The sequence below is a fragment of the Narcine bancroftii genome, chromosome 4 (genome assembly GCF_036971445.1).
Source record: "Narcine bancroftii isolate sNarBan1 chromosome 4, sNarBan1.hap1, whole genome shotgun sequence".
Lineage (NCBI taxonomy): Eukaryota > Metazoa > Chordata > Chondrichthyes > Torpediniformes > Narcinidae > Narcine > Narcine bancroftii.
In genome coordinates, this window is record NC_091472.1 from 196,728,530 (window position 1) to 196,755,034 (window position 26,505).

Below are 26,505 nucleotides of genomic sequence, written 5' to 3' on the forward strand. Positions count from 1 at the left end.
ATAATGTTTAAATCCACTTTCTGCATCTCAACAGGTGGTTTGTGTCCTTCCATCTAACCGCAAAGACAAGTACGATACAATCAAGAAATATTTGTGTGTTGAATGCCCTACACCAAGTCAATGTGTTGTTGCCCGCACTCTGAGCAAGCCTCAGTCGTTGATGGCTATTTCCACAAAAATTGCTTTACAGATGAATTGTAAAATGGGTGGTGAACTGTGGAGTGTTGAGATACCTGTAAGTATTTTCCAAGAATGAAAATGAACCAGGTTTATGAGCAGGGATCTGTCACAATCATTCACTCCGTGCCTCACTCAAAGTCCTGGTAAAATTAGCCTCTCTTGCTGCGGTAACTATCATGCCTACTGAAAAATGGATTAGCTCATGATTAAATGGCGGGGAAGGCTTGATAGGTTGAATAGCTATTTCAACTCCTGTGTCTTGTGGTCTCTGGTACCTACCTGGGTAGCTGTTCTCTGGTGGTGCAGATCTTCAAGTTGCATTGCAAATCAAGATGTTTTCAATAGTTCTGAAGATGTATTGGTTCTGTATTGAACTGGCACAAGTATGAGCCCACAGGGTTGGTGGGAGGGAACTCAAATCCAAACATAATAAATTGTGAAATTATTTTCAATTTGATTGGAGCCAGGAGTTTAAGAATTACATTGATTCATCCATAGAGAGCCATATACTTATGTCAAGATCACAGTGGCATCCAATTTGTCCCTAGCAATCCACTAGATTTGTACTTTTAAATAGCTTTTAAACTTGCGGGCGCTGAAAGACTGAATCATTGCAGTTAATAAAATTTCAATATGAAGATGGTTTTCTATTTTGCTTTTTGGTTAGTGTGGTTGAAGAATTTTCTTTTTAGAAGCTCACTATTTGGGAGGTAATTGTCCAAATTACCATGATGTTCCTCCATTATTTGTGTGGAAAGCTTTGAGAGGCATGCTGGGAATACTGGAGGAAGTGTTGTCTGCCAGCTGCATCCCAAATACTTAGCTTTTCATTGAAGATTGAAATACTGTACTTTTAAAATCACTATCCGCAAAATATTCAGGATTTGATAGTTTTTCAAATATGCCCTTTAATCAAAAATTGCTGATGGAATGCTAACACCTCTACTTGCTTAGAAGGTTGAAGAACTTTGACATGTCTCTCACCAATTTTCCCTTGATTAACCATCGGGATTCGTCACAACTTGATCAGAACCAGTTCTGCTAAGATAGCAAGAAATTGCAGGGATTTGCGAATGCAGCCCAGACAACCATGTAAACCAACCTATCCTCCCTTGATGCTGTCTACAATTCCCGCTGCCTACAAAATGCAGCCAACATATTAAAAGACATTATTCCATCTAAGTTTTTCTTCCCTCCCCCCCCCAAAGGTCAGGCTAAAGATGCCAGATTCAAGGGCATTTTCCCTGCTGTTATCATACTATTGAATGGATCTCTCACTGGTGAAATGATGTTGCGTTTGCACTATTTTAATGGAACTTTTTCTTTGTGACTGTACCTTTGTTTAATTTTGCACTATCTGTTGTGCTCAAGGATAGATTGAACTGCCTGTTTTACACAGGTGTTTTCACTGTATCTCAGTACATATAACAATAAACAATTTAATTTCAAAAATGTTGAACATGCCAAGTTTTGACCAAGTTCAACAGGGAATGACCACATTTTTACTCCAGTTACTAACATTTGCACATGTAGGTGATTCTCCAACCAGATGGTATTATCGTTGATTTTTCCTGTTTCCATTGGGGACCCTCCATCTCCTGTCTCCCTCTCTTTCCCCACCCTTCTGTCTCTCTTCTTCCAGCTCTCCATCCCATTCCCTCTCCATTCACAGAGCCTTCATTAACATCACTTATAAACTTTCTTCTCTTCTGTCCTCTCACCCATATCCACCTCTTGTCTGTGGGCCTGTGCTCCTTCACCCTGCCCCCACCTTTTTATTCAGGCACCTGTCTGCTTTTTGGTCATATCTTGATGAAAGGCTCAGGCCCAAAACATTGGCTATGTATCTATCTTTGATATATAAAACAACACTGCGTGACCTGCTGAGTTTCTCCAGCTTTTTTGCACATGGAGGGATGTTTTTGGTGGATTTTGTTGCTCTTGTTATGAGTACAGAGGACCCCAAAAACCAGCAGCAATAGAAATTCAACAAGAGAAATGGTTACTTAAACAAAAGTTGCTTTTGAGGGAGTCACGTGATGGAGTAGTGGCTGATAGGGTAAAACCAGCGCTCTCCAGAAAAGAAAAAAAGTTAAGAAAAGACAAAGTTCAATAAATATAAAATATAAGAAATAAAAGATAAAGTTGCAGAGAAGAGAAAGAAGCTGGCACCTAAGAAGGAAAAAGTAAAAATAACAGGGAAAAAAAAGACGCCGGAAAAGAAAGAAGGCCTTACCTGCATGAAGGAACAGGGAGTCGTGGTGGCGAAGAGTGCCTGATCTCCGAGGTTGGTGTCGGTCCTGCAGAGTCGCGACTCCCCGACCGGTGGACTGCAAAAATGGCTCTCTGAGCCAAACAAAAGTGCATGTGCAAGGAACCGCGCATGAGCAGTGCTCAATCTAAGGTAAAGGAAAACACTGATGGGAGGGATGCTCAACCGAGGAGCGGGCAATCACGGCACGACCAGCTGAGGGACGCACGACACCAGGGCTCTCAGCTGGAAGATGAGGAGAGGGAGTGAACTACCAGGTGAGAAAGAAAGTTGATGGGGTGAACAGTAAGAGGAGCAGTAGCAGGAGGCTCGACAGATGAGCAGCTCAGAAGGAGAGGACCAACAGAGGCCAAGCAAGAAGAGGACTGACAAAGTGAGACAAGCAACTCATTAGAAAAATCAGAAGAGAGACAGATACAAAGAGAAGAAGACACAAACACAGGTACAGATACAGAAGAAGAGGAAGACCAAGATCTTCACAGAGAAATAGAAGGTAAAACAGGTAGACAGAATATAGATAAAGCTTTTTTTTGAAGAACAAATGAGAGCATTAAAAGAATGGTGTCATTTGAATTTAGTGCAATTAAAAGAAAAATGAAAAGAACAGAAGATAAAATTCAAAGATTAGAACTAGTCATGACAGAAATTGGGAAAAGAGTAGAAAATGTGGAAGAACAAGAAACGGCTGTAAAAATGGAAGTAAACGACCTAAGAGGAAAATTGGAAGAAAGTGATTTAAAAAATTAGAGACACAAGAGTTGTTAGCTCAGAAAATTGATATTTTGGAAAATTATAGTAGGTGAAACAACATAAAAACAGTGGGCCGAAAGGAAGATGAGGAAGGCACAGATATGAAGGAATTTATAAAAGAACGGATCCGAAGGTCCTGGGAACAACAGAAGGGCACACAAAACACTAGCTCCAAAACCACAGATACATAAAAAAATCAAGATCCATTTTAGTAAAATTTTTGACATATACAACAAGAGAAAATATACTGGAGCAGGCAAGGAATAAAATTAGAGAAGACAATAAACTATTGGAATACAAGGGTCAAAAAATATTTTTTTACCCAGACATAAGTTTTGAACTCTTAAAGAAGAGAAAGGAGTTTAATACAGCAAAATCGATCCTATGGAAAAAAAGTTTATAAATTCATGTTAAGACATCCAGCTGTGTTTAAAATATTTATCCCGGGGGAGCAAAACAGACTGTTCTCGGATCCGGAGGAAGCACAAGAATTTGCAGAACGCTTGCAGGACAGAAGGAGAGATGAAGAGATATAATAAGAATGAAGAACGGTGATAAAGTGTATATATGTAAAGATGTCAAAACAATGTATATGTAAAGAACTAAAGAAGGAAGGAAGTAAGGGGGGAAAGGGAGAACTTTGTTACATGTGTGTATATATAAAAAAAAGTGTTTTCTGGGCTGGGGGGTAGAGAATAACTGTCACTGCCAAATCAGTTGAGACTTGCGAGCTGGATCGCAATCCAAATGGAAAGGGGAGTTGTGGTTGCCCGGCAAGGGATAAGGGGCAATTCAGAAGGGGGGGATATTTGGGGTTAAGATAATATTGGACGTGGGAGTTGTTGGAGTATTTTATGTTTTAAATGTGCTGTCATACATTGAGTTTAAAAAGGGAAAACTGAGAAATGAAAATGGGTGGTGAGGAAGCAGAAATGAGGTGCAAACAGGATATGAGATGGCCACGTTGAACTATAATACTATAAACATTAATGGAATACATAACCAAATTAAAAGGAAGAAGCTATTAAATTTACTGAAAAAAGAAAAAAATAGATATAGCAGTTGTGCAGGAAATGTATCTAACTGAAGTGGAACATAAAGAGAAACTGGGTAGGACACATAGCAACAGCATCATATAATTCAAAATCTAGAGGTGTAGCTATATTAATTAATAAAAATGTACCAATCAAAATAGAGGAGGAAATAATAGATCCAGCAGGGAGGTATGTAATGATAAAGTGTCAGATATTTTCAGAATTTGGGAATTTGCTCAATATATATGCACCTAATGAAGAGGATCAAAAGTTTATGCAAGATATCTTTTTGAAGATTGTAGATACACAGGGGAATATGTTGATAGGAGGGGATTTTAACCTTAATTTGGATCCAATGTTGGATAAAACTCGACAAAAGACTAGTAAAAAGAATAAAGTGGCCAAATTTATGGTTAAATCAATGCAGGAAATGAAACTTACGAATATATGGAGGAGGCAGCACCCAAGAGAGAAGGAATACTCATATTATTCAAGTAGGCATAAAACATACTCAAGGATTGATATGTTTTTGTTGTCGGCCCATATTCAAGGGTGAGTTAGGAAAACTGAATATAAAGCTAGACTACTATCTGATCATTCACCCTTGTTATTAGCAATAGAACTGGAGGACATCCCACCAAGAACATGTAGATGGAGGTTAAACTCCATGCTACTTAAAAGGCAGGAATTTAGAGAGTTTATTGAACGCCAAATTAAAACATATTTTGAAATAAATATGGAATCAGTGAAAGACAAATTTATATTATAGGACACAATGAAAGCCTTCATTAGAGGGCAGATAATAAGTTATGTAACTAAGATGAAAAAGGACTACAATCGGGAAATGGAGCAGTTGGAAAGGGAGATAGTAAGTACAGAAAAGGAACTACTAAAAAGGGATGATATAACAAAAAGGAGAGAATTGGTGGAGAAAAAAATTAAATACGAAACATTACAAGCGTATAAGGTGGAGAAGAACATAATGAAAACAAAGCAAAAGTATTACGAACTAGGAGAAAAAACACAAAATATTAGCCTGGCAACTTAAAACAGAACAAGCTAAAAGAACTGTATTGGCATCAAGGAAAAAGGACAAACAAATTACATATAACCCAATAGAGATTAATGAGAACTTTAAGGAATTTTATGAACAATTATACCAAACTGAGAATGAGGGGAAAGAAGAGTTTTTAACTAAAATTGAACTGCTGAAATTGCAAGAAGAGGAACAAAAAAAACTGATAAAACCATTTGAAATAGAGGAAGAACAGGATATATTTAAAAAAGCTGCCAAACAATAAAACACCAGGAGAGGATGGATTCCCAATAGAATTCTATAAAGCATTTAAAGAGTTATTAATTCCTCCTCTCCTGGAAGTAATGAATCAGATAGAAGAAACACAAAACTTGCCAGATTCATGTAAGACAGCAATAATTACAGTAATACCAAAGACAGGGGAAGGATCCACTAACACCAACATCATATAGGCCAATATCTCTTCTTAATTCAGATTATAAGATAATAGCATAATTATTAGCATACAGATTGGCTGTTTTGTACCAAAAATAGTAAAACAAGATCAAACTGGATTTATTTAAAAAAGACAAACAGCAGATAATGTCTGTAAACTTAATAATCTAATTCATGCAGTTCAAGGAAATAAGAAGCCAACAGTGGCTGTTGCTTTAGACGCAGAAAAAGCCTTTGACAGAGTAGAATGGAATTATTTGTTTAAAGTATTACAGAGGTTCAATCTACCAGAAAAATATATTAATTGGATTAAAGCATTATATAATGAACCATTTGCGAAGGTAACAGTAAATTGATATGTATCGAACCAATTTAAATTATAGGTCAACTAGACAGGGATGTCCATTATCCCCCTCATTGTTTGCTTTAGCTGTAGAACCATTGGCAGAACTGATGAGAACAGAAAATAAAATAAAAGGGATAAAAATAAAGGAGGAGTATAAAATTAGTTTATTTGCAGATTACATCATAGTATACTTAATAAAACCAGAAATATCAATAAAAGAATTACATAAGAAATTGAAGGAGTATGGAGAAATATCGGGGTACAAGATCAATGCAAATAAAAGTGAAGTGATGCCAATGAGTAACGCGAATTATACAGAATTTAAAAAAGAATCGCCATTAAATGGCAATCACAAGCAATCCGATACTTAGGTATTAGGTTAGATAATAATTTAAGCCACCTGTGCAAACTAAATTATCAGCCACTAATAAAGAAATTGCAGGAAGACTTAGAACATTGGAAAGAATTACCGCTAACGTTGATAAGGAAGGTAAATTTAATTAAAATGAATGTCTTCCCAAGGATACAATACTTATTTCAATCGTTGCCATTTCCCTTAACAGAGAAATTCTTTAATGAACTAAAAAAGAGAATAATAAGAAAATTCTTGTGGAAAGGGGGGAAACTGAGGATAGCATTAGATAAATTAACAGAGAGGCACAACCAAGGAGGTTTGCAGTTGCCAAACTTTTAAAATTATTATAGAGCAGCACAATTAAGGTGTTAACAGATTTTTACCAGACAAGGGAAAAACCAAACTGGACTAAGATAGAACTAGATAAAATAGGGAAGAAGGTACCGGAATATTTACTTTATAAGTGGTGCAATATAAAAGCTCACCAATATTGCATCATTTACTTAATATATGGAAGAAGATCCATTTAGAAAGGAAAAAAATGAATTACCAAATACCAAAATTGTTATTTACACAAAACCCACTTTTACAATAGATAACCTTTCCTTTAGAGAATGGGAGAGAAAAGGAATCAAAAGAATAGAAAATTGTGTTTTGTGAAATAATTTATTAACATTTGAACAGTTGAAGTACAAATATGGAATAATTCGTGGTACAATGTTTGCATATCATCAACTGAAAGCTTATTTAAAGGATAAATTGGGAAACAGACTGAGATTACCGGAAGGAAGCAGCTTTGAATATGTGATTACAGACATGATGATAATTAAAAGATTTATAATGAACATGTACATTAAGCTGCAAGATAAGGAAAATAATGAAATAAGCTATAAACCTAAACAAAAATGGGAAAAGGATTTAAACATAAAGATTAAAAATGAGACATGGGAAAAGTTATGTTCTGCAACTATGAAGAATATAATAAACACAAGGTTACGCATGATACAGTATAATTGGTTACACAGGTTATATATCACACCCCAAAAGTTAAAAAAAAATGGGATGCAACATTATCAGATAGATATTTTCACTGTAAGAAGGAAATGGGAACAACAGTACATGCAATTTGGGCATGTAAGAAAGTGAAAATGTTTTGGGAAGATCTAAATCAGATATTAAATAAAATCTCAAAAAATAACATATCAAAAAATCCAGAGAACTTTCTTCTAAGTAATATAAGTAAGGAATTAGGCCTCAAATTGGATAAAGTGCAAAAAAGATTTATTATGATAGCCTTAGCAGTAGCAAAAAAATGTATAATGTCAACTTGGAAAATGGAAGAGAGCCTGAGAATACAGCAATGGTACATGGAAATGAATAAATGTATTCCATTGGAAAAACTAACATATAATTTAAAAAATAGTCACATTATTTGAACAAATTTGGGAACCATACATGGACCATAACAGAGAGGGCTCGCCTCAGAACTCCACCCCCTAAAATGATAAGAAGACAGAACAACTTGATCCAGTGTGTAAAAGTAGATGACACATTTTTCTTGTTCATTTTTCATTGTGTGATGACATTGTTTAATGGTTTTATTGTATATGTTGAATATTTATTGGTTTTAGAGGGGGTGTGAAGAGGGAGGGAGGGTAGGGGGGGGTAAAAAAAAGGGAGAAAATGCCAGTGTCTATTTAATGAGAAACGTTTGTGTATATTTTGGTTGATACGGTTCACAGTGTGAAAAATTTAAAAAAAATAAACCTAAAAAAAAAACCAAAAGTTGCTTTTAATTATCTTTAAACATGAAAACAGGATCAAGCTTTAACTTATTACCATTAACTGACCTAAACTAGCCTCCTTCCAATTCTAAGTGCACGTGTATGTGCGTGTTCAGAAAAGTTATTTGATTCACAGTCCAATCTCACTTCTCATTCCTCCAAGTTCACCGATATCAGCCAATTCTTATACTGTGCACATAAATTAACTTTTATGAATTTCACCAGGCTTTGGTGTTTGAATGGTTTGGTGCCCTAATGGTTACTGCTCAGGAAGGTTCTTGTCAGTTTGCAGAGAGATTTGTTGCTCGTTGGACACCCACAACTGATCCCTTTTAATCAGCCACGTCAATATCTTGCTGAAAAAACTTGCCCCATTAGGGTTTTCCAGATGATAATCTATTTCAGGTCACCACAGAGTTCCATTTGTTTCTCTTATTTCAAATGAAACATTATGCAACCAGTCCTCTCCTTTTGTATGGACCACATGGACTTTGTCTAGGCTGAACTAAGAACTCACAACCCAGCTTCAAAATGGGGGTTTTCCACAATCTTGCCAGCTTGCTGCTGCTTCTGAAGTGTAGAACTGAATTCTCTCTCTCTCTCTCTCTCTTCCCCCCCCCCCCCCCCCCTTAGAAGATCCAACTGCAGTCAGACAGACTGCGGCTCCAAACCTAATCTTCCAAGTTCATCTGTTGCTTTCCAAAACAAAAATCCATTAGTCCACAGCATGTCCAATTGATGCCGACTTGTGAAGTCTCTATGGGCATTCTTCAAAGTTTCTGCAAAGGAATCTGGAGCCTGGACTGTCTGGCTTGAGCAGAGCTCTAGCATTTTAAATGAAATCTGATTTGAAGTGTTTGTATGTTAACTACACTTTTTTTTATAAAAACCTGCCACAATTTATCTCCTATAAAACATTTCTATATACAATACCAAATATAACCTGATGTGTCACACTCTGTTGCCCTTTAGTGATTGTGAAGAAATAATGGCATTATGATGACTAGTTCTACATGCTGATTTAAGAAGGTGGCTATTAGTGAATGGGCCATTTATATTGTATCTCTTAACATGCTGAATATTTTACAGCTGAAGCAGCTGATGGTGATTGGTATCGACTGTTACCATGATAATGTTGCTGGAAGAAAGTCCATTGTAGGATTTGTTGCCAGTCTTAATCAAACAATAACCAGGTAAGCTCCAGTTGAACTTATCTTTTGAAAAACAAATTCTAATTGGATATGCTACTTGTCTGAACTATAGAACACTGCAGCTCAGAAACAGGCCCTTCTAGTTTGTGTCAAATTATTATTCTACCTAGTCCCATATTCTTCTGTACCTCTCCCATCTATTTACCAGTACAAATTTTTCTTAAATGTCAGAATTAAGCCCACATTTACCACTTCAGCTGGCAGCTCGTTCCATGCTCCCTCCATTCTCTGTGTGAAGAAATTCCACTGAGGATTCCCCTAAATTTCTCCCTTTTCACCCATATTCTCTAGTTTCCACTGAACTGAAATTTTCACAGTTCTGCCCTGGGTTGTTTGGTTGAAATCAAATTAAATGTTTACTTTTTCAGAAGCTTGTCAAGTGGCAATATTGGCTTTTGGAAAGAGGCCAACTTGTTTGTGAAGAGGGATAATGAGAACTCTTCATCTTCATGAATTCAACTTAATGAACAAAGACAACTGTTTCAAAATCTTCTTCTTCACTATTTATTTGGCACTTTGAACAACCCATCCTAAAAACCTATCAGTTCTAATGTAGAGTCTTCAAACTAAAATGTTAACAGTTTCTCCATAGAAGCTGCCTGGTCTAAATGTTTGCAGATTTTAATTTTTTTCACCCTGAAACATAACTTTAGGTAGAGCTGAGAGCCAACCTGGAATAGTTGATGGAGCTTACAGAATTGTAACAGAACTGAACTCTGCTCTCATTTACCAAAATTCTCTGGACTGGACAGGTCCTGGTGGATTGGAAGACAGTGAATGTCACGCCACCTTTCAAAAAAGGATGTAAGCAGAAGGCAGGGTACTATAGGCCAGTCATTTACACCTGTAGTTGGGGAAAAGGCTTGTTATTTACACAAAAGGCTTGAAGAAAAAACAGCAGGACATCTGGAGCGAAATGGATCCATCAGCAGATGAAGCATGGGTTCGGCAAAGGCAGATCCCTGTTTGATAAACTTGTTGGAGTTCTTTGAGGATATAATGAGTGTAGTAGATAGAGGGGATCAGATGGATGTTGTTTACTTGGATTTCCACAAGGGGTTTGATATGGATTTGCATAAAAGAGAAGGATGCATGGAGTTGGGGTGATGTATTCGCATGGACAGAGGATTGGTTAATCAATAGAAACCAGAGAGTTGAGATTCAGGAGATTTTTGGTTGGCAATCTTCTGATTGCCACAGGGGCTCGGTACTGGGTCCACAATGGTTCACAATATACATTAATGATCTGGAAGAGGGGACAGATGTAGTGAATCTAAGTTTGTTGATGATAATAAATTGAATGAAAATCAAATTGAGCAGAGGATGCAAAGAATCTGCAGAGAGATATAGATTAAGTGAGTGGGCAAGGGTCTGTCAGATGTTGGTAAATGTGAGGTTATCCACTTCGGAAGGAAAAATGGAAGATCAGATTATTATTTAATGGCAAGCAATTGCAGCATTTTCCGTGCAGAAGAACTCAGGAAAGCCTGTGCATGAATCGCAAAAAGGTTGGTTTGCAGGTGCAGCAGGCTATCAAGAAGGCAAATGGAATGTTGGCCATCATTGCTGGAGGGATTGAATGTAGGAGCAGGGAAGTTACGGTGTAACCACAAGATATTGGGGGAACCACATCTGGAGTACTGGTTCTGGTTTCCTTACTTGAAAGATGTACTGGCTGTGAAGACAGTGCAGAGGAGGTTCACCAGGTTGATTCCAGAGATGAAGGGGTTAGCCTATGAGGAGGGATTGAGTCATCTGGGACTGTACTCACTGGAATTTAGAAGAAAGAGAGGGTCTCTTTTAGAAACGTATAATTATGAAAGGCATCCTTAAGATACAGGTAGGTACGTTGTTTTCAATGGTGGGCAAGACTAGAATAAGGAGACATTGTCTTGTGATTCAGGGAAAAAGATTTAGGTTGGAGATTAGGAGGAACTGCTTTTCCAAGGTGATGAATCTATGATTTAAACAATGGAGGCAACCTCAAGTAAAAAAATTTTAAGACCAGGTTGGATAGATTTTTATATTGTTGGGGAATTAAAGGATGTGGGGAAAAGGTAGGTCAGTAGAGATGAGCCTATCATTAGATCAACTATGATCACATTGAATGGCAGAGCTGGCTCGATGGGCCAGATGGCCATCTCCTCCTCCTATTTCTTATGTTCTTATAAAAGTAGCTTCTCACACTTGGTCAAAAGTCTTGACAAGCTCTACACATAAATACTGCTCTTAGATTTGGTTTTTAATGTTGAGATTGTAGCCAGTGGTTTAATTTGGAATATTTCCAGGTGTAGTAGTGAAACACAACTGTATATGCAGCAATATTGAGCCACAAAAAGCTGCTGGAGGAACAGCAGGTCAGGCAGCATCCGTGGGGGGTGGGGGGGGGGGGAATGTCCAGGCAATGCTTAGACTCTGCACCCTTTATTGAAGCTAAAATGGGAAGGGTCACATCAGCAACAATATCAAGGGGTGGAAGAAGCTGGGTAAGGGTTCAGAGATAGGGTATTGTAGAGGTGGAGAGATAGAGGAAGAAATCACAGGGCTGGGGGGTGGAGAGGGGTTAGAGAAGCAAGAGTGAGTAGTTAAAGAAGAGATGGAAGCAATGGATGAAACAAAGGACCCACATATATAGAAACCATAGAAAAATGACAGCACAGAAAACAGGTCACTCAGCCCTTCTAGTCTGTACCAAAACGTCATTCCTCTAGTTCCACTGTCCTGCACCCATTGCATAACCCTCCAAAATTTTCCCATCCATATATCTATCCAATTTATATGTATAAGAATGAAGGGAAGTTCAATCTTAAACCCAGAGAGCATCAGTGCTCAGCATAATAACTTTGGAGATTCTGATGTGATGTCTGGGAGTTTTGGTGAGTGTGAGGAGTGGGCCTGGGATTATAAATTGGGAGGGTTAAAATTACCAGATTTTTTAAAAAATGATTTAGCTGCACAAATTCATTTTGTTGCTGCTTTTTTTAATGAAGTGCTTTCTTCCGGGCTATAATTTGGCTGGCATATGGTAGGAGAGGAGATGGCAGAAGAATTTATTTATAAATGGAATTTTAAATTAATTAAAAGGAAAACATATAACCCATTATTGAAATATGTAATTTATATATGGGATAAAATTAAAACAATTTGTGGGATTAAAAGAGGGATTATCCTCAGATGCCTCTATCTCAAAACAGTTTAATACCCATGACTTTGGGTATTAGAATCTTGGTTACCTGGTACCAACATGATCAGGTGCATTGAAGATTGTTATGATTAACAGAGGCAACTTAATTTACCTAACAACATATTCTTCTGCTATCTCCTACTGCTCTCCTTTTTGAGGGATAATGTGCTCAGACATGGAAATTCTTTTTTTTTAAACTTTATTTAAGATTTTTATAACATGAATAAAATAGAAAGTTACAGTAAAAAGATTAAACATAAGATAATAAAAATTACAATACTATATCGGCAGACTAAATAAACTAAACCCCCCCCCCCTCCAAATTAGTACACAACATTAATAACCCAGCTTAAAGTTAGTCCAACCCCCCCAAAATAAAGAGTAAAAGAGTGAAGAGTTAATAAAATGAACAATAATTATATATAAAAAAAACCCCTTACACAAAAAAAGATAAAACATAACAAGTAAAGTTACTAACATCAAAAAAAGAAAAAAATTATCAATACTAAAATATCAAACTTAAATGCATATATTTAGCAAACGGACTCCACTTCAACCCATAAAAAGACATCCTATCCTGAATTGAAAAAGATATCCTTTCCATAGTCAAACAGAACTTCATCTCCAAATACCACCTATTTAAAGTTAATATATTTCTATCTTTCCAAGTAAGAGCTATACATTTCTTGGCCACAGCTAAAGCTAAATAGATAAAAGAAATCTAATAATCTTGTAGGTCCAAATCAATAAAAATATACCAGAATCTAATACAAGACAAATATTATATAAACTATTAAATATAGATTGAATACCCTTCCAAAACTATTGCAATCGATCACAAAACCAAACAGTATGCAAAAAAGTATTAGCCATCTGGTCACAACGAAAACAGCAATCCGACTTACTAAGACCAAACTTTTTTAATTTCTCCGGTGTTAAATATAACTGATGTATAAAATTGTAATTAATCATTGCTAATCTAGCATTAACCAATTTGAAAGGGGAATGCAACCAAATTTATCTCGTATATATGCTCTGATTCAAGATCAAAGCGCAAAATCTGGACCTCATAGATCAAAAAAGAGATGGGAATCGGATTTGTGCATTGTAATCGCCACAATGCTGGACTGATCTATGTGTAGATAGTATGTCTAACTTAATTCTATGAATTGACTGATTCATTATTATTTTCTGCACCAATTATATCTCATACATAAAAATAAACCAGAATTTTCTGATTGGTGTCTCGGTACCTTTTTACATTCCACCTGGTTGTGCATGAAATTAAGACCCTATTGGATAGAATTGGTGAAATGTTGACAAAAATTGTTGGGGGGGTGGGGGGGGGAACTCCCCTCGAGACCCAGAATTGTTTCTTCTGGGGAATTTGGCAGTTATATAAAAAAGATTTAATAAATCTAAATTTATTAAAATTGCATTGTCAATAGCCGGGAAATATATATTTTCAGGTAAGGATGTAAATGAAAAATGGAGGATATTCAAAAAAGAAATTTTGAGGGTACAGAGTAGATATGTCCCAGTGAGGATCAAAGGAAAGGCTGGAAGTCATAGGGAGGCTTGGTTTTCGAGGAATATTGAAAATTTGGTTAGGAGAAAAAGGGAGGTGTACAAGAGGTATAAAGAGCAGGGAGCTGAGAGTTTGAAGGAGGACTACAAGGAGTGTAGAAGGAATCTTAAGAAAGAAATGAGAAAGGCCAAAAAAAGGCACGAAGAGGCTTTGGCAGACAGAGTAAAATTAAATCCCAAGGGTTTCTATAGGTACATTAAAAGTAAAAGATTAGTGAGGGATAAAATTGGACCCCTTGTAGATAGCAAGGGTAGGCTGAGTGAGAAGTTAGAGGAAATGGGGGAAATTTTGAATGATTTCTTTGCCTTGGTATTCACTAGGGAAAAAAATATTGAACCAGTTGAAGTAAAGAAAAATAGTGGGGAGGTCATGAAGCATACAAGGATAACCAAGGAGGTAGTGATGGCTGTGTTGAAAAAGATAAAGGTGGATAAATCTCCGGGACCGGACAAAATATTCCCAAGGACACTCAGGGAGGCTTGTGGACAGATAGTGGGGCCATTAACAGAGATATTTAGGATGTCACTGGCCACGGGGGTAGTGCCAAAGGATTGGAGGGTGGCGCATGTGGTTCCGTTGTTTAAGAAAGGGTCCAAATGTAAACCTGGGAATTATAGGCCCATGAGTCTGACGTCTGTGGTGGGTAAGTTGATGGTATTTACAAATATTTGGAGGTACAGGGATTGATAGGGAGTAATCAGCATGGTTTTGTCAGGGGTAGATCATGCTTGACAAACCTGATTGAGTTTTTCAAGGGGGTTACAAAAAAGGTTGATGAAGGGAAAGCTGTGGATGTTGTCTATTTAGACTTTAGTAAAGCTTTTGACAAAGTTCCCCACAGGAGGTTAGGAAAAAAGGTGGAGGCATTAGGTATAAATAAGGAGGTAGTGAAATGGATTCAGCAATGGTTGGATGGGAGGTGTCAGAGAGTAGTGGTAGAAAATTGTTTGTCCAATTGGAGGCCGGTGACTAGTGGAGTTCCTCAGGGATCGGTCCTTGGTCCACTATTGTTTGTTATATATATTAACGATCTGGAAGTAGGGGTGGAGAATTGGATAAGCAAGTTTGCAGATGATAGAAAGATTGGTGGTGTTGTGGACAGTGAGGAAGATTACCGTAGATTAAAAGGTGATTTAGGAAGGCTGGAGGTGTGGGCTGAGAAATGGCTGATGGAATTTAATACAGATAAGTGTGAGGTGTTACATTTTGGAAAGGCAAATCTAAATAGGTCATATACATTGAATGGTAGGCTATTGAGATGTGCAGAGCAACAAAGATATTTAGGAGTTGTGGTAAATAGTACCCTCAAGGCTGATACTCAGGTAGATGGTGTGGTGAAGAAGGCATTTGGAATGCTGGCCTTCATAAATCGGAGTATTGAATTCAAGAGTAGGGAGGTTATGATGAAATTGTACACGGCATTGGTGAGGCCAAATTTGGAGTACTGTGTACAGTTTTGGTCACCAAATTATAGGAAAGATATAAACAAAATAGAGAGAGTGCAGAGAAGGTTAACGAGAATGTTGACAGGATTTCAAGGTTTGAGTTACAGGGAAAGGTTGTGCAGACTAGGGCTTTTTTCTCTGGAGCGTAGAAGATTGAGAGGGGACTTGATAAAGGTGTTTAAGATTTTAAAAGGGACAGACAGAGTAAACGTGGATAGGCTTTTTCAATTAAGAGTGGGGGAGATTCAAACTAGAGGGCATGGTTTAAGATTGAAGGGGGAGAATTATAAAGGGAACATGAGGGGAAATTTCTTTACGCAAAGGGTGGTGGGGATGTGGAATGAGCTTCCGACAGACGTGGTCAAGGCGGGATCATTGGTTACATTTAAGGATAGACTGGATAGTTACATGGATAGGAGGGGACTAGAGGGGTATGGACCGGGTGCTGGTCAGTGGGACTAGGAGGATGGGGATTTGCTACGGCATGTACTAGTAGATTCGAACTGGCCTGTCTGTGATGTGAGTGGTTTATATGGGTGGTTTATATAGAGGTAACTTTACATTGATCGTTGGAACATGGAATTGGAAAGTTGTATTTCCTCTTGAGTCTTAAGAATAGATACAGTTATGTTCGTTGAAATTTTACAACCTTATATAGATATAAATGCCCAGATTGTATAATTTGATATTTGTCAATTAGTATACTCCTTATTAGAAATGTAATACTTTTAAAATGATGTGACTCTGAGATGTCAAACCTTACTCCTGTTGCTTTTTCTTTTTATCTCCTTCTATTCCCTGCTGTCTGCCTCCTTTTCTTTCGAATCTGGGGAGGGACACTGGGAGAACAGGGACTCTTTTTCCTTATTTATTTTTCAATCCTTGTGAATATTTTTCTGATTTTATATTCAATGTATTATTGTTATTAATTGAATCCTATGTTCTGTATTTTCTTAAATCAAAAACAAATTTAAAGAAGTGTGAGCAGTGGGTTTAAAATTGGATGATAAGTGGTAGCCCAAGAACACAAGGGGTAGAGGACCAGACTGATAACATTTCAAATTGAATTTCTAATTAACTGAGCTTTGTTATTAGGTGGTTTTCCCGGTGTATCCTTCAAGATCGTGGACAAGAACTTGTCGATGGATTGAAAGTTTGCTTGCAAGGTAGGGATTTGCATGTTGCTTGCACAACTTTTGACCAGGTAAGAATGCAAGAGTGCCATATCAGCCACTCAGATGTAATTAATTATCTGGTGTGTTAATAATCTGAATGAAGACCATCAGAATATGTACAGCAAATCATCTCCTTGAAGCCAAGTATTGATACAACTACGCTAGAATATTATGTACAGATCTCCAATATATAAGGAAGAATAAATATTTTAAAGGGAATACGCTGAAGCTTTACCAAATTGATCTCTGGCCTAGTGGGTTTATACAAGGAGATAGCAAACAGACCAGGCCCATGTTCTCTGGATTTAAATGGTTACAGTACGCAAGTATATAAAATTCAAAGAGGGCTTGGCAAGACTAAATGTAGGGCTGATACGTCCTCTCACAGTTGTGTCTAATCCAGAATCCCTTTTAAAATGAGGGGGCAATCATTTGAGGTAGTTGTCAAGAAAGTGCTTCACCATTCTGATGTTATAACTGAGTACTGTCAAAATCAAGAGAGACTTTTAGATGTTAAGGGAGCTGAAGAGCTAGATGAATGCAGAGCTGGCACTGAGGTAAGAGTGACACAATCTTATTGAATGAGCACAGATTAGGGGTACAACGAATTGAAAAATACCATTTTACACTGAGGTCATTCTGAACTTACGGAGATGAGTTGTTGAGAAATACTGTCGGTAAAATTGTAGAGATGACCAGAACCCGCAGATCTAGATTCAGAGAAGGGGTAGAAGATTGCAAGAACTCAAGGAAGAATTTGTCACCCAGGTTGTTGGAATCTGAAACCCACCTTCCTGAGAGGGAGGGGGAAGACAGAGACTCAATATCCAAGTATCTAGACCAGGGGGTGGCCAAACATTTTTGGTAGTGGGTCATATACATGAGGAGTCATGGCCCCCCCATATTAAGCACGGCAGTTTCAACCAGACATACTGCAAGGAAAGTGGTGATTTTAGATCAGAAAACCTCTGTGCTAATGAAAATGTACTTCCTATTAAAATAACTATACGACACCATTGAACAGTTTAACTATTGACATTACAGTCAATATGGGCTCACATATTACAGTATGAATTTTTGTATCTGCTGCTTGTAAATTTAAATGAATAAAATAAAACTCATTAAAAATTCTCATTCAAAAAGCAGTGCAAAATAAAAAGCTGGGTGCAAAATAAGAACAGGAAAAAAGATGAAAGGGACAAGACCCTCTCCAACATTCTTCCACAACCCTCAGTGAATACAGTTCATGGCTCAGTGTTGACCTTGAGATGCAACGTGTAAATCTGTCGATAGACTATTAAAGTTAACAGATTCCTTGCCAATCAAACAAACACACTTCCCCTTGACTTCTTTGGGAAAAAATATTAATTTTCCCCACTGTGTGTGACATTTTCGGCACTCTTGCTATTTTCTGTCTTTATAGTTCCACCATATTTAATCAACTGAGGTAAACGTTTTCATTGATGAGTAAAATTTCAACGGTTGGTTTAGTAGTTATTCAAAATGGTAGCGACATTGAAATTAAGATGTGCAATGTACATACAATACAATTTATTTTAGAGACTGTCCTAACAAGCCACATTTTATTTTTAAAATTCACCTTGGGCCACTTCAAAATGGGAAACAGGATGCATTTAGCTTGGGGGCCGTAGTTTGGCCACCTCTGCTCTAGATGGATATTTGCATTTCCAAAGCATTGCAATCTATGGAACTTAATGTTGGCAAATGTGTCCTGAGTGACTTTTAATCTCAGCATTGTGTATTTCACTGAGTTTCTAATGTTTGAGCTTCACTAGGTGAAGGATTGGATGTGTTCCCTTTCAGTAAGTTCAATAATGTTGCTGAAGTGAATCCTGTTCTTGTTTTCTCAGCTGCTTTAAAGTCATGGCATGCATACAACAAGTGTCTACCTTCTCGCATCATGGTGTTCCGTGATGGAGTTGGTGATGGGCAGCTCAACACGGTGGTAAATTATGAGGTTCCACAATTGCTGGATTGTTTGAAATACGTGACTGACTACAAGTAAGTTGTACAAAAAATTCTCAAACACTTGGACAATGAGTATTTTCATTTTTTATTAATAAACTGAGCATATTTTTCACCTTCAGTCCAAAGCTTTCAGTGATTGTTGTGAAGAAGCGCATCAATGCCAGATTCTTTACCCAAGTTGGTGGAAGATTACAGAACCCACCACCTGGTACTGTCATCGACACAGACGTTACAAGACCAGAATGGTAAAGTATCAGCGGTTCATACAAAACTTTGGATGTTCTAAAGGATTTTTGCTGATAAAAATCAGACTTTCACATTCCCTTTCAGGTATGATTTCTATATAGTTAGCCAGTCAGTGAGGGTTGGCACTGTGACACCGACGCACTATAATGTGGTGTTTGACAACAGTAATTTGAAACCAGATTACATGCAACGTCTGACCTACAAATTGTGCCACATGTATTACAACTGGCCGGTAAGTGAAATCTCCACAACAAATTCTTGAATAGTCAGGCTTAAATCAATGTTTTTCAAGTGGCTCTTAGAGCCATCAAATATTGTGGCACAGCAAACAGACCCTTTGGCCTTTTTAGTCTTTACCAAACTATGATTCTGCCTAGTCCTACTGACCTGCACCTAGTCCATTGCCCTCCAAACCCCTCCAATCTACATACTTGTCCTAAATGTGAAAATTAAGCCAATTCAATTAAACCACTTCAGTGAACAGCTCATTGCACACTCCCACTACTTTCTGTGTGAAAACGTTCCCCTAAACTTTTCCCCTTGCACCCTTAACTCTGGTTTGTTTCTCACCTAACCTCAGAGGAAAAAGTCTACTTGCATTTACTCTATTTTGTATACCTCTATCAAATCTCTCCTCATTCTTCTACACTCCAGGGTTGTCTTTGTCATTATAGTAAAACCCCTCATATCCAGAATAAAAGCAACCAGTAGCCTCAAGCAGCTAGCAAAAAAATCGTAGAAAATAATTTTTAAAAAAATGTGTTTAAACTTGGCGTTCCTTGCGATTAGTTTGCCAATCGCGCAACTGGCAAATTCACTTGTCAATTCACTTGCCATAGTTTTTTCTGTATTATTGAATCTATTTTTCTGTATTTGCACAGTCAGTTTGTTTACATTTCTCTGAGTGCATATCTTTTGAGTCGTTTTTTGCACTACTGATAAGTGAAAATTCCACCTGGCGTAAAGGAAAAAGAATCTCCAGGTTGTATGTGATGTCATTCATGTATATGCTCTGACAATAAATCTGAACTTTGTTGTACTCGTATGTAGAGTACTCTGCACAGTTTGACCTCATTTCAGAAGCAGAAGGTTCATTGGATTAATTCTTCAGGTGAATGAATTGATCTGTTGAAATGTTTTGAATTCTGGGGGAGCTTAACTATAATAATAGATAGTTGTCATATCAGTAGTGAAATATAATAGTAGATACCTGTATAAAGAGAGATTCTTTTATGATGGTGGTGGTAAAAAACCCAGAACAAGGTAGATTCAGAGCAATGGGTTGACTGTTCAAGTTGGAGATGAGAAAACTGGGTTGAACAGCACAGAAAATTACTCATTTAGCCCAAATTCATGCCCATCCACATTCATCACAATTACCTGGAGTAGTTCTGTATCCTTTTAGGCAGAAACTTGAATAGGCAAGGCATAAATATCTTTTACACGTAGTCATTGTATAGTATTTGATTCTACCACAACCTCCAGCAGTGAGTTCCAGATATCCATCCCAAGAAGGAAGAATATCATTTCAAGTCATTCCGTTTATTTAGCCGTTCATACCATAAACCTTGGAATGCACAGTGAAAACGAGATGCCATTTCTTTGGACCATGGAGATGGTTATTTACATGGATAAATGAACCTTATAAACAATTTTTATAAATAAAACATTAGATATCTGTGTCCCTGAGTTCAGAAGCCTCACATCTTGGGGGGAAAAGCTGTCTTATAATCCGGTCGTGAGGGCCTGAACGCTTTAGTACCTCTTCCTGGATGGTAGGAGGGAGAAGAAATTGCAGGAGGGGTGTGTGGAGTCTTTCACAATGTTTATGGCTTTCTGCAAACAACAGCCATTATAAATGTCCATCATGGCAGGCAAAGAGACCCCAATAATCCCCTCAGCAGTCTTTACTATCTGCTGCAGGGACTTGCGTTCTGAAATGGTACAGACAGTGATGCAGTTACGTACGATGCTCTCAATGCATCCTCTGTGTAATCTAGTGAGGATGGAAGCTGGACTTACTTCAGCCTCCACAGGAATAAAGGTATTTTTAGGCCTCCTTGGCAATGGATCTGGTGTTGGGGACCAGGAGAGATCTCTACCAAGTGCACGCCAAAAATCTGGTGTTCTTGACTTCCTCAATGGTGGAGCCATTGATGATCAGTGGAGAGTGGTCCCCCTGGGCTCTCTGAAGTACCATCTCCTTTGTCTTGGTTCAAAGTGTTCAGGTGTAGGTTGTTGTCTCTGCACTAGTCCGTTAGTGATTTCACCGTTCTGTAAGCTGACTCATCATTCTTACTAATGAACGGTCGTGTTGTCAGCAAACGTGATGATGTGATTAGAACTGTATCTCACTGCACAGTGGCGGGTCAGCAGGGTAAAGAGCAGTGGGCTGAGCACACAGCCCTGGGGTGGTCCCATGCTCAGTGAGATGGTGTTGGACATGCTGTTTCCAATCTAGACTGACTGAGGTCTCCAGTGAGGAAATTGAGGATCAAATTACAGAGAAAGATGTTTAGGCCCAACAGGTTCAAATTCCTAATCAGTTGCTGTGGAATGATTGTGTTGAATGCCAAGTTGAAGTCTATGAACAACATTTGAACATATGAGTCTTTATTTTGCAGATGGATGAGGGCTAGGTGGAGTGTGGTGGCAATGGCATCAGCTGTAGATCAGTTGAGACTGTACGCAAACTGAAGGGGGTCCAGTAAGGGGGGCAGTTGAGCCTTGATGTAATCCATGACTAACCTCTTGAAGCTCTTCATGACGGTGGACATGAGTGCGAAGGGTCAGTAGTAATTGAGACAGGACACTGAGGGCTTCTTCTGCACAAGGATAATAGTGGCCACCTTGAAGTACATTGGTAAGACAGCAATGCTCTGGGAGATATTGAAGATGTCTGAGGACATCAGCTTGTTGGTCTGCACATCCTCTGCACACCTTGCCAGTGATATCTGGTCCTGCAGCCTTAGGAGGGTTGACCTTGAGCAGCATCCATCTCAATGCCTGCTCATATGGAGGAGGCTTGGACCTCCGTGTCATTTTTTGCCTCGAGGAGCACATAGTGTCTGGGAGGGAGGCATCTCCAACACAAGAAAAGAAAGATGAACATTTGGGAATTTTGGTGCATGCAGAATAGGAATGGAAAAAATAGAATGAAACCTATTTTAAAAAGCAAAATTTTACCAGTGACAGTAAATGGAAAATCAACACAAACTGAGATGTCAAAGTCCAAATAAACTGATTTACCTTGGTTTGCTTAGTTGGAGAGACATTCTTCTTCAAATGAACTATTTTTTAATTTCTTTAAAAAAGTATTTAAAAATTGATATGTTCAATCTTTGCATGTGCCTAATTTTTCTGAATTATTTTGTAGGGTGTGATCCGTGTGCCTGCTCCCTGCCTGTATGCGCACAAACTTGCATTCTTAGTGGGGCAGAGTATTCATCGAGAACCCAGTCTGGCATTGGCTGACCGACTTTATTACTTATGATTGTAAATTTGTACGGATTTGTATTTCACCTGCTGCATTATTGATTTATTTGGCAGCCATTAGCAACCACAGAAATTAAGTGCTTCTTGTGAATTGTTCCCAAATTCAGTGCACAGTGCTATGAATCTGTTCCTTTTGAGTTACTTTTTTTTTAAAAAGCTATAATGACTCTCCATCCAACAGTGTGGATTTGTACTGTAAAAGGAGCAAATTTATTTTTGTTACTAACCCATATTGGTCTGAAAATTGACAGCAATAAGAATGGATTGTTGCTACTTCTAATTCATACATAAGACGTGGGTGTTAGGTCCAAAATAATGGCCCCTGAATTAAGAATGTTAAGAGTAAACTGCATTTCCACAGTGTTTGGTTTTGTTAGCGGCATTGGCGCATTGCTTTATATAAGTGTGCTCAATTTATAAATGGAGAATCCATTTACGTGGGATTTTTTTTAAAACCACTGTTATCTAAACTTTAAAAATTTGTTCATTCTTACCTTTTTAGATTTGGGTAGACTTCCAATATTTTGTTATTGTTGTGAATTCCACAGACATTCATTCTTCTGATTTCTCACCATAGCTTTTACATAAAATATGATACAACAAATTAGGGCAATAGTTTGTAGGGTTTCTAAGTGTGCTGTGCCATTAACTAAAATCAATAGCTAATCCTTTACTTCAGTTTACTTCTCCACTGACTCCTGTATCCTGTCTCCACTGTCAGTCCCTATCTGAATCTTGAGTAGTTTATTGAAGTTCATTCTGGAGTTTTCAGTGCATATAGACTAATACTGCTTTCTTCATTCTCGCAAGGCAATCTTCTCATTCCAGTTAGTCTATGTGGCACCACCTTCAGCCAAGTACAGTAAAATCCTTGTTATCTGGAATTCAAGCAACTGGCAAAAAAAAAGCATGGAAAATAAATGGTTAGAACATTGGGAAGTTTAAAATTGGTGCTCTCCAACATTCAGTTCGCCAATCCAACCAACATGTAATCTCAAGCAACCAGGAAATTCACTTACCAGCATCTACCAATAGGTGCTGGATACCAAGGGTTTTACTCTACATCTTTGGCTCAATCTGGAAGAACACGAGGCTCACTGTGTTGGCTCTGTACAATTGCAGCAAGAGTTTCCTGCATTTTATAGCCCCCGCAGTGAAGGATATAATTATACCAAATTTTTTTAAAAACTTGCTGGAAATCTGAAATAATGGTGGGCAGTTTTATTTCCCATTGCCTATTCTGATAAAATTAAAGGGACCTGTGCCCCATCAATGGCATGGTTGCACTGTGTGTTTAGAGTTGGGCAGTATTTCGTACTGTACCTAGTAGAGCTTCTCCAATCAGTTGGGCAGCATTGTTCAGGTTTTACATCATTTCTGGGAAAATCTGAACGAGTGGCATTACTCACCCCCTTACTTCCAGTCACAGTCCCACACTCGTTATTTTCTCCTTGGAAGTGAGGAATATATACCTCATGACTTACCTGGTTGGGGAGGGGGGGGGTATTGGTGGCTTTCCCATAATCCAGGTAAGCTTATGGATGAGCAAGGATCCCTGTTGCCCCACTCCTTGATGTGACGCATTGAGTCCCAGTGGATCCCCTTAGTCAAATAAATGTGTTTGTAGGATGATAGAGTTGGAAGCCAATGTCAAGTTTGTGTCAACAAATGCACTTGGGTTATTTTCCTGTTTTAATGCATTTTGTTCAAGAGGTGCTTTATTGCAGCTATTCTCATTTGTTTATTTCTCATCTCCATTTGGCCATGGCCCTGCTCAAAGTTTAAGGGCCCATCCCTGTGAAGTCGTCAAGTTTAGTTGGCTTCTTCTACCGACTACATCCAAAATATTTTATGGTTTCAGTCTTTGGCCCACATTAAATGTGCTGTGGACCCCATTGAGAATGGCTGCTTTATTGGTTAAATTACATCATTGTAAATCATAGCTTTTTCTGTGTAAATATGTTCAAATCATTTTGGAGCAGTGGTATTTTAACTGCTGGATATTGCTTTGTTTTGGTTTAATTAAACTGTAATTTGTTAAAGTATTTTTTTTGCAAATATTCCCATTTAAATAACTCTCAATATTGGTTTCTTATGAGTCAAAATTTATAGGCATTTTAGAGAATTTCTCTAGTTCTGGTAATATGGTTATGTGGGAGGAACAAACAGAAATTGCTGCAAATATTTGTATCTGATTAGTATTTTGTTAACTTTGCAAGGTTCAAGAATAGTTCAATCTGAATACAGTACATTTCCCCATATCCAAAAAGTGTGGGACTGGACGTTTTTCGCCATTATTTGGTTAACTGGATACAAAATAAAATAATGGCATTAGGCAGCCTCAATAGCATCAGCAGAATACTTGTATCGGCAGTTAAACAACAATAAAAAACAACGAAAGGCTTTTCAAGGATGAAATAATTAATTCTTACCATAATTTCCTTTCACTGACATCAACAGTGCTATCTGCAGACTTCTTTGGCATTGTAAAAACACACAAGAGCTCTGGAGTTAAAATGGCGCTAACAGCGTGTCAGAGCCCCACGAGCACATCGGGTGAAAAATATTTTAACTTGTTACGTAACGTCACCATGCAAAAAATGTTCAGATAATTGAACTTTTAAGTTAACCGAATTTCAGATAGAAATGTACTGTATTGCACTTTTATTTCTGAAATTAAGAGCTTCAGATCTTCGAGAGCAGTGATAATTTTTGAGTTTCCTTTAGGAACATAGTTGTGTATGGCTATTGAGAAATTATTGGGTTGCAAGGATCTGCAGATTCCATTCAGCTGGTAACTGTGGGTTCAATAACCTAACTGAACTGTATATCACTCAGGAATTAAAATAGAACCCATCTTTCTAACATCCCCAAAATAATTACGGGATCTAGCTGATATGTTTAGGTGCCAGTCATTAGCCTGGTTGTTTTGTGTATAACATTGGATTCTGTGACAAAAATAAGATTGCTTTCCGTGGATGCTGTCTAACCTGCTGAGTCCCTCCAGCACTTTGTGAATGGTACCAGCTGCTCCAAATGTTCTTATTAGAATGGTTCTTCTCACTACTAATTCAGGCTGGATTGTGCGTTCTACTGCCAAAAATAATGGCAAATCTCTAATAGAATTAGATTAAAATAGACTTTAAAATAAAGATTAGCTTATTAAGCGTGTAAGCTTGTTTTGTATGTTCAATGTACCAATGCAAATGGTGGATGTAACTGCATTACAGACAAGCCCCATGTTATGATGGGGAGTGGGAATTGGTACCAGCTGTTATCTGCGCATGTGTCAAGAAATAAGTTGTGATTTTTTTTTACACTAATCCCATGAGAAAAAAGTTTATTTCATCATGTACCTTTTGGCTGGTGATTTTTCAATATTAAAAAATGGTGGTGCTACTGAAGTACCCTGATCCAGGTACTTCATGTAGCAATAACAATAGCGCTGGTGTGGACTTGGCAAGAGCTGGGAGCATTCCCCTGCCAGGCCCAACCGCCCAATCCTATTTCAAACAGCCTGGTTTATTTTAAAATCTTGCGACCACTTTGTTTGGGCTCAAGATGGCAGCACCTCTAATCAACAGTGGGCTCAAGGGGTACAGCGTGAATAAAAGCTCTCATGACTGGAGGGAGAACAAATGATTTTATTAGCTTATAACTGAGGGTAGGGTCGCACACACAGTGGTCTCCAGAAGGGTTCTGGGTTTAGGGTTTTGGAGGATGGAGCTGGGAGGCAGGGCCAGCCATCAGCACAACACACTACCAGTGAATCCCAGTTCACTGCATTCACCCCTTCCTGTAGAATTTAGGGTCTATGAATGAAAACAGAGAACATGGGTTCAGAGAAGAAAAAAAGTCAAAATATAGTTATTCACAGATTTAAACTGTCCAGGGATCTGGTGATCATGGTGGAGTGCCTTAGTACCAAAGGGCCTTGGACTCTGGGTCTCCTGGTTCCCTTGTGAGGAAGAAGAGGCAGG

The 26,505-nt window shown here is 38.0% G+C and overlaps 1 protein-coding gene across 2 annotated transcripts in view; it reads left to right on the forward strand.

The window, feature by feature from the left end:
• Window positions 1-25,699, forward strand: part of piwil1 (piwi-like RNA-mediated gene silencing 1) — a 113,702-nt gene extending 88,003 nt beyond the window's left edge. For both annotated transcript variants that reach the window (XM_069933560.1, XM_069933559.1), the window contains 7 exons: window positions 35-235; window positions 9,282-9,385; window positions 16,716-16,786; window positions 18,667-18,817; window positions 18,904-19,029; window positions 19,115-19,262; window positions 22,407-25,699. In XM_069933560.1, coding sequence (XP_069789661.1) covers window positions 35-235; window positions 9,282-9,385; window positions 16,716-16,786; window positions 18,667-18,817; window positions 18,904-19,029; window positions 19,115-19,262; window positions 22,407-22,523 — 918 coding nt within the window. In that variant the 3' untranslated portion in view covers window positions 22,524-25,699. The remainder of the gene's footprint in view (window positions 1-34; window positions 236-9,281; window positions 9,386-16,715; window positions 16,787-18,666; window positions 18,818-18,903; window positions 19,030-19,114; window positions 19,263-22,406) is intronic.
• Window positions 25,700-26,505: the final 806 nt, after the last annotated feature.